Genomic DNA, 13,771 nt, shown 5'->3' with positions numbered 1-13,771 from the left:
AAGCTGCTATATAAATGAACCATAAAACCCATTTACCATTTCCTGAACTCTCATTCCCGGGCCTTGTCCTCTTGTTTCTGATCTAAACTGAGTTCTGTTGACTGTTCAGGTACTGCACGCCTCGCCACAAGGACTTCGATGACCTGGAGAGGAAGTACTGGAAGAACCTGACATTCGTCTCGCCCATCTACGGCGCCGATGTCAGCGGCTCCATCTACGACCCGGTAAGAACGGACTCTGCCCACTCTACGCCCACTCTGTAGTCCCGGACCTCATAGTCATAGTCTTCAGGGATGTAGAACATCTCAGTGAGCTGCTAACCTGACGTTCTGATCTCGGTGAGCTGCTAACCTGACTTTCTGATCTCAGTGTGCAGCTAACCTGACGTTCTGATCTCAGTGTGCAGCTAACCTGACGTTCTGATCTCAGTGTGCAGCTAACCTGACGTTCTGATCTCAGTGTGCAGCTAACCTGACGTTCTGATCTCAGTGAGCTGCTAACCTGACGTTCTGATCTCAGTGTGCAGCTAACCTGACGTTCTGATCTCAGTGAGCTGCTAACCTGACGTTCTGATCTCGGTGAGCTGCTAACCTGACGTTCTGATCTCAGTGAGCTGCTAACCTGACGTTCTGATCTCAGTGAGCTGCTAACCTGACGTTCTGATCTCAGTGAGCTGCTAACCTGACGTTCTGATCTCAGTGTGCAGCTAACCTGACGTTCTGATCTCGGTGAGCTGCTAACCTGACGCACCAGATGGTTTTACACAGAACCATCTGAGAAGTCGTCCTTGGGAAGCGTTTGGAAAAGTCGACGTGTCCTTGAGCAATTCACTTAACTCCTAACAGCTCCCGATGAGATATGTTCTGCCTTGTAAATCATTACAGGGACCTAATAATTAATGATCCCAGATCAGTTCTCCTGAAATAAGAGTTGATTAATATGGCCCCCTGGTATTTGTGTTTTGTGGCTGCGGTGCCCTCTGGTGGTAGGGAGGTGTAAGTGTACGTTTTACATGTCATTGAGAACGATGTTGGGAATTGTAGTCCTTTTCATGGGTCTGTTAATTCATGCAAAATCACAAGGTATTTAATCCAATCGCTGTTCCATCACATTGAACTGCATGATAATGGGAACTGCATGACAAAGGGAACCGCTCCCGCCTACCTCCGGTCAATGGTGTCTAACTACACACCCTCAAGACCCCTACGCTCTGCATCTTCTGGCCGCCTCAGACCTACTCCTATCCAAGCTCCGGGAGGGTCATCAAAGAGAAGTCGCCTATTCTCAGTCCTTGCCCCACAATGGTGGAATGAACTACCCACCCCAGTTAGGACAGCCGAATCACGTCCAATCTTTCGCCGTCGACTAAAGACGCACTTCTTCAACCATTATCTGAATTAAAAAAAAAAAAAAAAAAAAAAAAAAAAAAACTAACCTACACTGTAGCACTCAACACTTTGATGAACATTGTTACTCAGCTGATAGAGTTGTGCCCTTCCTGATGGCTTGTCGTACAGAACTTGTAAGTCGCTTTGGATAAAAGCGTCAGCTAAATGACTAAATGTAAATGTAAATGTAATGTAAAGTGTGATATCAAGTCAAAACTGGACGCGCGCACGCACACACACACACACACACACACACACACATGGACTTTCTGCTAGGGAATCCTACCCACCTTAGTGCAATAATTACATCCATACTGTGTTTAATAATTATTCTTGTGCAATAATCACATTTATTTTAAGATTAGATTTTTGTAATTTATTCAAGTGCAACCTTCCTCTTTGTACTTAAATATATTTAGTACTTGTGTTGGATGGATGTATGTGTTGTTGACATCAATGTGTTGTTGGTGTTTGAGATCATTTTCTGATCTCAGATTTTTCTTTAGTTTTTTCTTTTTTTAATTGCACTGATCAGAAGTAGCACTCCTAATTGTTTGTATTGTATCGTGCACAATGACACTAAAGGCCTCTGCATGCTACAGAAACTTCAAAGCAACTGCAACACAACATCAACAAAGCAACGGTGTTTTAGACACTCTGCCTTTATGCTTCTGCAACATCGACGCGCAAAGTTAGTTTAACTAAAGTTAGTTTAGGTTCGTGTTAACGTTAGATAATGTACAAAATAAATGTATTTCCGGTGATTTTAGACGTCGCTCTTTTATTTTGAAATCCCCCGACCGGAAGTGTTATAGTGTCGGTTGCTAGCAGCTTAACTTTCTGTGCTTTTCGAGCTAACGTTACCGTAACATCATTAGTTTCCAATGGAGAGGACCTCGGCTCACATGCAGCTCAAACTACCTATTGGAATAAATTAATTGATTGATGTTTAACTTGTCCCTGTGTGTGTCCAGTCATTTCGACTAGCAAACGTTGTATTTAACGTTAAAGTTACCTCAGGATACCATTGTATTTAGTTGGTTAGCTATGTAGCTAATGTGGATAGCATTTTGTATAGCACCAATGCTAGCTGGCTGGCTACAGCTTTATTTACAAAATTATGGAGGCTTTTTAATCGTCAAGGTAAGAGAGGATTTGTCATGATCAACTGAAGGCGTATGCTATGGAACAATATGTGCTTGGGTTTTCAGAAAAAGGCCAGCTATGTGACGCTAATTATTTAGCATCAACGCTGGCTGGCTACAACAATGGCGGATGGTATTCTCTGCGAGACCAAGATTATTCTATGACAGCCCCGCCCCCATTTGCTAACCAACCAATCACTGCTACGCAATATCAACGCAACGGTTGTTTAGGTTAGATTTGGGGGACATGTACACAACGTCCAAGCAACACAGTCTACAAGACCCTAAACAACAACCGCGCTGAAATCGCGCTGATGTTGTGTTGAAGTTGCTTTGAAGTTGCTGTAGCATGTAGAGGCCTTAAAGCGATCTAATGTAATGTTGTAATTTAATCTGCAGGACATCGGGGAGTGGAACATTGGCCACCTGAACACGCTGCTGGACATGGTGGAGCAGGAGTGTGGCATCGTGATCGAGGGCGTGAACACACCCTACCTCTACTTCGGCATGTGGAAAACCACGTTTGCCTGGCACACTGAGGACATGGACCTCTACAGTATCAACTACCTGCACTTTGGACAGTCCAAGTCCTGGTTAGTTACATCTTACACTCTACACATGTTTCTTTCTTTCTTCTTTTTTCCCCTCTTTCTTTTATTTTTTTTTACCACAAACGCATCAGACAAATTAAAATGGTACAAATGCATGGTACCATTTTACCACATGTCAAACACTAGTTAGGCGGCCCGAGAAACCTGAACGATTTTCCACCATTGACTAAAAACACACTTCTTCAATCAATAAAAGACAGTACTTTTACTATCATGCACTTTGCCACTAAATAATCTTCCTTGCCCATATTACTACCTACTATACTAATTTATGTCTCTACTACTATGCACTCAAGACTGTAGCACCCAAATTCAACAATGTCGATGAACATTGTTACTCGGCTGAAAGAGTTGTACCCTTCCTGCTGACCTGTTGTACAGAACTTGTAAGTCGCTTTGGATAAAAGTGTTCAGCTAAATGTAAACACATAACTCAACAACACATACTAAAGAAAACCACTACCGGTATGTATACATGCTGAAGATCAAGTTGGGGACTTGGTGTACAACAACAACCATATATATATATATATAAGTAACTGGGTATATATCCAACAGTCCATATTCATAAATATATATACATGTACATACTAGTATACATACTCATACGTGTCTCTCTTTAGTTCAGTAACTAGGTATATCCACCAGTCCCTCTCTACACATATTCTTATCGCTGCATGTTTGGAAGCTGACAAAATAGGGAGCCAAGATTTATTGAAATACGCACCATGTGCGACAGACTCATTTGCAGATGTGTTGTGAGCAGTACTCTCAATGCCATGTACCACAAGAATCGTCCTCTTTATCTGTTATTCCATAGCCTTCCATTTTAGTATGATCTATGTCTTCAGCAGAGTTTGAAGTGAAATCCTTGCAGTCATTGGCTTGTCAACAGCACGATGTTGCGGTTATCGCCGTAATCCTCATGATCATAGCTTTTCTATGATGGAATCCAAAATGGCAGATAATTAACCCTTTGGGACCGTTTTTCACATTTACATAATCTTTACTATTGTAGGCCTTTTTGGAAGCTCTTATCCCCCAATGGATACCTTTTTATAGAAATTAACAACATAGGTAATGGTTATCTCAATTCAACACAACTTGTCATATCTACAAGCACTGATAATATCTGGGGATATGAGAGAGAATCTGTGTATGAACTTACCAGATCATCATCCTCCTCCTAAAGGAGCGATCTGTCTGCCTGCATGTATTTAACCACACAGCCACTGGAGGACACTCAACACTCGCACATCTCCTTGCTGGCCAGTGGGCTAGACTCTGCATGAACACTCACTTGAAAGCGCACAGTGGTATCCCCCCCCCCCCTCTCATCTCCATTCCCCTATAGGGAGGTGTAGTCTGACGTCACTTTGGACCGTCCGCGAGGTCCACCCGTTAAGGGATTTATCATTGGGAAAATGGATTATCGGCTATTGTAATAATTCTGCCTCATGAACATTGGCAAGCTTTCCATTTTTGCACAAAATGCGTTCCCTTCTATCACTAACATTATTGTTTAATACTTTCTGCATCAATCACGAGTATACTCGTTATTAGAGTGTTTTTTTCCTTTTTAATATTCTATGCAGTCTCACGGACCTCTGTGTATCATTGAAACTCATTCTGAGACCTTGAGAGTGCAATGCCGGCCGAATCCTGCTAGGTGCCATTATCGCCTACCCTTTGAATCCTTATTTCACACATGTTACATTTTATATGGTCCGGGCGGAGAATTTGGACCCGGGCAAGTGAAACGCTTCATTCAAGCAACTTGGAGTCCAGCACACTTGATGCATATTTTGTGCCATTTCATGTCAGGGACCCGATAAACATCAATACTGGAAATCGCGATCAGACAATTGGAATATTTATTTTGGAATAACTCCTAGCAAACGTAAGGACTATATGACATCAATCCTACTTTGATCCTACAATGATTTCACATAGATCGCAACGATCAACGTATGTAGTATTCAAAACGTATGCCGTTGCTGACGATCAGAGCATCACAAAACGACCCCCCCCCCCCCCCCTTTGATGCCTTCATGATGAAACATAATACCTATTATATACCTTTGATTTGGAAATAATATCGTGTCCAGGCGAGCAATGTGAACGACTTTCACAAAATGCACACAGCGCTCCATAACTCAGCTTCCAGGAATTAGCCCGGATCACTCTGAAACTATACAATACATTCGGCGGGTCTCCAAAAACAAAACAAACTTGGCCCATTGCTGGCGGATCACGACATCATCAGGAAATGAATGCAAGGACGTATTCGCTGCTTGGCAGTCAGGAACAGCACAACATATCTTGCCCGTTTTGCTCATAACGTTTAATGGTTGAGTGTGCGCGGTGGTTACAAACATAGAGGGGGCGTTACTATGCAGATGAGAATTCTTTCTACGTCAGCAAAACAGTCAAATTCGAATGGCTTAGTTCAGTGTGGGAGCATCTCCTGAGATCTGAACTGGAGGAGTGCGCCAAAATGAGAATTGGAGAAATAGACATTGTTGATACAACCCCAGATTGCTAGAAAACAATGCTAAACACTGGAAAAGGCTATTTATAAGACAGGGGACCTTTTAAAGGTACCAAAATCCTAGTACCGATTGATCTAGAGTTCGGTACCCAACCCTACTCCACACAGAGGAGCCTCCATTTACCATCATGTCTCCATCAGTTCAGTCTCGGCCACTTCATCAGGACAGACGGCGCTTCATCGTGGACAAAACAGTTCTTCGCGAGCCGTTTCCTAGCTAAATGTGAGACAAAACATGAAAATACATAAATACACGCATGCATACAAATACATGAGGGGGGGTGGTTAAAGGGAGAGGATGAGGTTATCGACATGCTGCTAATGAGAGATGGCACTTCACAGTGGCTGATGGTAACGAGGCCGACCTCGGCGTTGACCTTTTTCCTGTGGTCAGCCAGCAGCGCGGCGTCTGGGCCGGCTAGGAGGCGGTGGACATGCTGGAGACACGAGAGAGTCTCTCTCCCTCGCAGCCCTCTTGTCTCCCTTATGTCTTGTGTTTATTGGTCTCGGTCTCTCTCTCTCTCTCTCTCTCTCTCTCTCTCTCTCTCTCTCTCTTTCTCTCTTTCCCTCGCAGCCCTCTTGTCTCCCTTATGTCTTGTGTTTATTGGTCTCTCTCTCTCCCTCTCCCTCGCAGCCCTCTTGTCTCCCTTATGTCTTGTGTTTATTGGTCTCTCTCTCCCTTTCCCTCGCAGCCCTCTTGTCTCCCTTATGTCTTGTGTTTATTGGTCTCTCTCTCCCTCTCCCTCGCAGCCCTCTTGTCTGTCTCCCTTATGTCTTGTGTTTATTGGTCTCTCTCTCTCTCCCTTTCCCTCGCAGCCCTCTTGTCTCCCTTATGTCTTGTGTTTATTGGTCTCTCTCCCTCTCCCTCGCAGCCCTCTTGTCTGTCTCCCTTATGTCTTGTGTTTATTGGTCTCCCCCCCCCCCCCCCCCCCCCTCTCCCTCTGGTTTCCCCCCGTGTCTTATCTGGCACTTTCACAGCATCCTCAACCGTGACTAGCCGGTCCAATTATTAAAGCTCGTCGGTGCAAAGTCTACTCCTACACCGGTTCCATACCGTACTGTGGAAAAACACACACAGATTGCAGGCTTCTACTGAGTGAACCTGATGCATGGTATCTATATGTGCAGCATGTAATGCAGACCTGTTTACTCTCCTATCCACGTATACCATCCTCTTCAGAAGCCACATGGGAATGGAGACGAGGAAAATGAGTCTCCCCTCGCTGCACTCTGCAGCTGTGTCTCTTTTACTTTTATATACAGTATGTAAAAATACTCCTGTTAAATACATGTTTCTGTCTGTGTTTACTCTCTTTATTTGTATTTTTCTTTCATTTTGCCTTTACTGTTCTATCAAATCTATTTTTTTTCTTTTTTCTACCTTTTCTCCCTTTTTCTGTGATTTTTCTCCCCATCCCAATTTACCTCTCGTGCCAATTCTCCCTCCCCTGTCCTGATCGTTGCCCGCATATGCCCCCCACTGGCCGGTTGTAGGGAGGATAGAAGCCTTGCATCACATGTCCCCTCCGATACATGTGGAGGCAGCCTGTCACATCTTTTCACCTGCCAGCGCGGACTCTCATTTGGCGAGGAGTAACGTGTGGGAGGCTCACACTGCTCCCACCATTTTCCTGACTTTGCTGTGCAGGCGCCCCAACCAACCTGTAGGAGTCGCTGTTCACAACGACCAGACTACCACCCTTCGACTTCCCACCTGCTAACTCTGCCAATTGAGTTAGTATGACGGCCGGCCCAAGCCGGAGGCAACACCGACAGCGGGATTCGAACCCGGTGTCTCTTGCGTTGGTGACGAGTGCAATGTCCGCTGCGCCACCCAGCCGCCATCTATTCTCTCTTTCTCTGTCTCTTTCTCTCTCTTGCTCTTTCTCTTTCTCTCTGTCTCTCTTTTTCTCTTTCTCTCTTTCTCTGTCTCTCTCTCTCTCTCTCTCTCTCTCTCTCTCTCTCTCTCTCTCTCTCTCTCTCTCTCTCTCTCTGTCTCTCTGTCTCTCTGTCTGTCTCTGTCTCTGTCTCTGTCTCTGTGTGTCATTTCATCTCTCCCCTGGTGGTCTCTAGCTGACCTGCACTCGTCCAGGCCAGGAGAATTCATAGCCCATGTATCACACATTAGTGTGTGTGTTTAGTGTGTGTGTTTACGGTGGTATAGTGTGTGTTTACGGTAGTATAGTGTGTGTTTAGGGTGGTATAGTGTGTGTGTGTTTGGGGTGGTATAGTGTGTGTGTTTAGGGTGGTATAGTGTGTGTGTGTGTGTTTAGGGTGGTATAGTGTGTGTGTTTGTTTAGGGTGGTATAGTGTGTGTGTTTAGGGTGGTAGTGTGTGTGTGTGTTTAGGGTGGTATAATGTGTGTGTGATTAGGATGGTATTGTGTGTGTTTATGGTGGTATAATGCATGTGTGATTAGGGTGGTATAGTGTGTGTGTGTGTCATCGTCACAGACACATCTCTAAATACCCGGGGGCGGGGGGTCTATCTCAATCTGTTCCTCCCATTCACTAGACCCCCCTCCCCTGCCCTCCTCCCTCTGACTCCTCCACTTACATATGCCCCTGCCAGGGGAGCGCAATCTTTCCTTGTCACTCGTTAAAAGTCAATTTACTCACACGGATGGATGCACCCCCTCAACTCTTTAACATGAGTGTTTTCTCATTCCTCTCTCTCTCTCTCTCTCTCTCTCTCTCTCTCTCTCTCTCTCTCTCTCTCTCTCTCTCTCTCTCTCTCTCTCTCTCTCTCTCTCTCTCTCTCTCTCTCTCTCTTTATATCTATCTCACCAGCACTCCGTACCCCTTGCTTCATCTTTACTGAAATTGAATAATTTTCACTTTTCTGGGGGGTAATTACAGTATGTTAAACTGTGCATAGGAGCTATTAGGCTCCTCCCCATCCCCCCATCCTTCCTCCACCTCCAAACAGCCCCCCCTACACTCTCTCTACCCCCCCCTCACTCTGTGCAGCCGCTTGTGAAATTAACTTCATTCTCCCTCCAACTCTGCTCCCATCAAAGTCATAACCCCCACCCTCCCCCAGAAGATCCGCTGTCGGATGCTTAAAAGATCAGCCTCTGTGCTTTTAAGGGGGGGGGGGGGGGGCTCGACAAAACATTTTCATATGTAGCACAACACCCGGGCAGAAGTCTACTATGGATCCATACCTTCCCCCACACTCGTTTGTTCCGCTAGGAGACGAGTGTTCACAGGAGAGATTAAGATATTAGTTTAGAAAGTATGTTGTGACTCGTTAGGCTTGTGTGTAAATTCCCAGCCGTGGACGGAAAGGTTACCCTTTACTATGTACCATGCTTTTAATCATCTCTATAACCATGTTTCATTACGTGTTTTAGTTGTCTTTTTTTTATGTCACGGTTTTAGCATAAATACTGTCCAGCGTCAACCGAATTAAAGCCAACACGTTTTTAATTCGGAAATTCATTCATTTCAAATGAGAAGATCTGTAACCTTCCGTTGCCGATTTCAGCTGTCGCATACGTTGGATTTATCCTTTTTCCTTGCCACGGAAAACCGGGATGATTTTGGTCACTGTGATAGTGAGGGGAAGTTTTCATACTGTCCCCCAGTCACCGCTCTACTATACAGGCGAAGTGCCTCCAACATTCACTACAAGGAACACACATACACGTACACATACACCTACACACATACACACACATTAATAAAGTCACTCTTTGCATTTGCTACTAGAGCTGGCATGGCTGTGAAGGAGCCATCAAATTACTATCGATCTGCTGTGGCACTTCATGCACAGAATCAGATTTGCTGCCACTTGTGTCCTCTGGGTTGTTAGCAGGCAGACATGCCGGGGCTGGAGACCACTCCCTCTCTGCACTCTTTGACCCCGACAGAGAGCAGGCGTGGCCGGCAGCACGTGAGCTCTCTCTGGGGAAAGTGTAGCACTGTATCTCATTGATTGGGGTGTCCATGGTGACGCGACACGGCAGAAGTTCAAACGCAGGAACCGAAGTGGAAAACTGCACGCCATTTGAAATACCGGTCCAGAGTTGGGTTAACGTTTAAAACACGCTGTGTAGAACTGTGGTGCAGAGAGCTAGCGAATGTTCCCTTCGATGACCATATCAGTCACAGTGTTCTAGGGATCCGACGGATGCACCAAGACATCTTCCTAAGCTTGGTTCACGTGTGACACGACACTCCACATGCACAACACGCATGTGAGAAAGAGAAACCTAACGTAATTAGAGAGCTGGTGGACGTATGCTCAGGGGAGGAAACTAACTTTTTGGCTTACCAGCCAACTGGTGAGTATGTGATTTTTTTTACCAGCCAAACTGATTTTTGACCAGCCATAAATAAATCGCTAATTGTGATAATTACTTCTTTGTATGTCTTCGTCTAAATAGATTTTCAATCATAGTAATAATCACACCGTGTCTCTACTCTTTTAAATATTTATTACCATAAAACCTTAAGTGTCTCTACTCTTCACAATATTAGCACATATATTAATCACACCATCTCTACTCTTCAAAATATTAGGATATCACATATTAACATGAAAGAGGGAACTATTCTGGACTGGGTTGGGCTGAACTGGGCAGTGAAAGATGCTGGGCTGGACTGGGTTGGGCAGGGAAAGTTGGGCTGGTCTAGGTTGGACTGGGTTGGGCTGGACTGGGCTAGGCAGTGAAAGAACCAAGCATTTCACTGTAATGTAATAGCTAAATAAAACAAAACTTGAACTTGACTTTTTACATTTGCACTCTGGTTGGATGCCAAACGTATTCTGGTTGTACTGCACTTGTGCTGTATGATGACAATACATTGGAATCGAATCTCATGTCAACGCTAGGGGTTCAGCAGGTGTATTCTGAATGACAAGTATGACAACATCACCGTTGTGAAGGGAATATGGGCGAGTGGTGACATGGGGGGAAACCCGGTAATAATAAAATGTCACTCGGCTGCATTTAAGCAAAGCCGCTCAGTATAGTCGTCCACTATGTTGAACGCGCGTTATGGTAGCTTGTTACATGCTAGGTAGCTAGCCGGCTAATGCTGGTTGACATCGTTAGCCTCACGCCCACTTGTCATTCTCATCCGACTCGAAGGAGACGCGTCACGTGCTGTTGTTCGCCCCCATGTCAGACCGCACTGATATCCGAAAGCGACGACTCTACTAGAGCCATATGAAATCCATTTGATTATTTTCCAAATTACATTAAATTTTTTCCCAAATTCCGTTTTTTCCATTTTAATATTTCAGAATTCTGTATTTTGCCTTTTACGCCCATTTTACCATCAGAAATAGTGTCTAATAAGTGAGAATGAATAAATGTCCACAATTTAATAAGATATAACAGTCCATTTAATGTTTTTAAGTGCTGCAACTCAGAAATACAGTTACATTTTACACAATATGCTTCAAATAATATTGTGACAAAATAAAAATACTAGGGATGCACCGATATGAAAATTGGCCACCGATACCGATACCGATATTTGTGGCAAAATTTTTAAAGTATTAAAAATATATATATATATTTTTTTTTATACAGTAGTTTTATGAAACTACTGTATATTTGTATGTTTGTATTTGTAGGCCTCTTTACTTACTTTAAAAAAAGGAAACATCAAGAAATATGTTTATGGTATTAATTCCACCATGCCATGTAGCACTATCCCTCTCCCAGTATCGTCTGGCGGCCTGCAGATGGATACTATTCTCTCAACCAGAGCTCTCAACCAATGCAATAGAACCATTTTGATTGACAGTCGATTCGGCCAATTACGTCACACCGCTAGCACCCACCTCCTGCTGTTCTTACCACCAATTGGCAAGCGTTTATTCATTTTCTACTTCCGGGCATGCCGCCATTGCTTGCGAGAGCACAACAAACTTAACGTAGCTAATATGTTAGCTGCCCGCCGACCATCGCTCCACAGGATGACCAAACGACTCGAAACATAATGATTTTACTGCAACAAATGTTATAATAAAACAAAGCCTTTCTATACATTTGTCTGATTGAAAACTTTATTAACAGATTGCAGAATGGGTAGTTGGGTACGGAATGAGCAACGGAATGGAACTGAGCTATGAACGGAGTAATGTCTTGCTTTACTTATTATGTTCGGGTAAATAATATGCTGATGTTATTAATAATAATAATAATGACTTGGATTTATATAGCGCTCTTCACTGACCCAGAGCGCTTCACAGAGTCCATTATTCGTTCATATACAGTCATACCGGTGGTGGTAAGCTACAATTGCAGCCAGAGCTGCCCTGAGGCAGACTCACGGAAGCGTGGCGAATAATCATCGCCTACGGCCCCTCCGACCACCACCAACATTCATTCACATGCATACACATTCATACGAGGCAAGTAGGTTAAGTGTCTTGCCCAAGGACACAACGGCAGTGGGATGGACATGGGCTTGAGCGGGATTCGAACCACCAACCCTTCGATCATTGGACGACCCGCTCTACCCCTGAGCCACGCCGCCCCACGTGTAACACTAACTATATAACGTTAATGCCACAAAACGAATGCCTTGTTAATCATAAGTAGTAACTTTGATGCAGTAGCTTGTGTGGGGGACTGGGGACGGCGGGCGTTGTGCAGGTAGGTCGCGAGTGAACTTTTTTTTGTCTTTTGACGCTACACAAATTGATGGATATTTATCGGCTACTGCCATCGTCCCGGGAGCTCACGTTGATACATGGATGGTGCTAACTAACTAGCTACTGTCCCGGGAGCTCACGTTGATACATGGATGGTGCTAGCTAACTAGCTACTGTCCCGGGAGCTCACGTTGATACATGGATGGTGCTAACTAACTAGCTACTGTCCCGGGAGCTCACGTTGATACATGGATGGTGCTAGCTAACTAGCTACTGTCCCGGGAGCTCACGTTGATACATGGATGGTGCTAACTAACTAGCTACTGTCCCGGGAGCTCACGTTGATACATGGATGGTGCTAGCTAACTAGCTACCGTCCCGGGAGCTCACGTTGATACATGGATGGTGCTAGCTAACTAGCTACCGTCCCGGGAGCTCACGTTGATACATGGATGGTGCTAACTAACTAGCTACCGTCCCGGGAGCTCACGTTGATACCTACTAACTGGCTACCGTTCTGTGATTTGTTTACTTCGAGGTTGAAGAAAGTGCACTTTTAGGTTGAAAGAACGGGGGCCGGGGGCGGCGTTGTGCAGGTCGCGACGCGTTTTGCCTTTTGACGCGACACAAATTGATGGATATTTATCGGCTACTGCCATCGGCACATTCGAGCTTATCGGCCGATAGGCCGATTGCAGTCAACAAGGCACTTATCGGCCGTTACCGATACCCGACCGATACATCGGTGCACCCCTAAAAAATACACATTTCAAGTGTAAACAAGATACAGCTAGCTACTTTTATCACAATGTCAGTAGCCTAGCTATATCTATTCTATTGTGATGGAATATAGTAATGCATAATTTATGCACCTTTAGTTTATTTCATTTATAAAGGACAGTGTGTAGGTCTACTGACAATCATTTGCAAATAGATGGGTGCACCAGATTTAGCAAGAAGCTATAATTTCCATAACGTTACATAGCTATTTAAATCACAATAATGTCATGTGATTAGCCTCGCCCTCTAGCTGTATCTATTGTGATCACCAGAGATCATCGTTAGAGAGTTGGTGTGTTTTGGGAAGCACGGTCCTTGTTCCTGACATGGCTTTTGAAGTGATCTTCGCACGTGTTTTTGCGGGTCCAGTCCCCACTGTATGTTGACAGAATTTGCAAAACACCTTATCGACTGAAGCATAAAAGTCATTAGGATACTGCTCTGCTCTGAATTTAGGGCTTATTGCGGAATTTCTTAGCTTCTTGGCGGCGTTAACACAGAAGCAGCGAGACGCTTGGTCACATGCAGCGGTCCTTGGTCCTGTTTGCTTTGCAACAAACGTTCCACCCAAAAACGGAATTTCAGTCCAGATTAGGCCAAATTCTGCAATATTCCACGTTTTGCAGTTGATTGCATTTTTATTGGTAAATTCCGTGATTCCGTCCGCTATTCCGTGAACGC

General features: G+C 44.5%; 1 protein-coding gene across 1 annotated transcript in view; it reads left to right on the top strand.

Annotated features, from left to right (window-relative positions):
* kdm4b (lysine (K)-specific demethylase 4B) overlaps positions 1–13,771 on the top strand; it is a 136,961-nt gene that overhangs the window by 46,270 nt on the left and 76,920 nt on the right. Inside the window, 2 exon segments of the mRNA XM_084309027.1 lie at positions 110–224; positions 2,933–3,126. Of these exon segments, the coding sequence (XP_084165153.1) occupies positions 110–224; positions 2,933–3,126 (309 nt within the window).

Source organism: Notolepis coatsorum (genome assembly GCF_963971535.1).
Source record: "Notolepis coatsorum genome assembly, chromosome: 2".
NCBI lineage: Eukaryota > Metazoa > Chordata > Actinopteri > Aulopiformes > Paralepididae > Notolepis > Notolepis coatsorum.
This window is presented reverse-complemented; position numbering and strand designations above follow the sequence as displayed.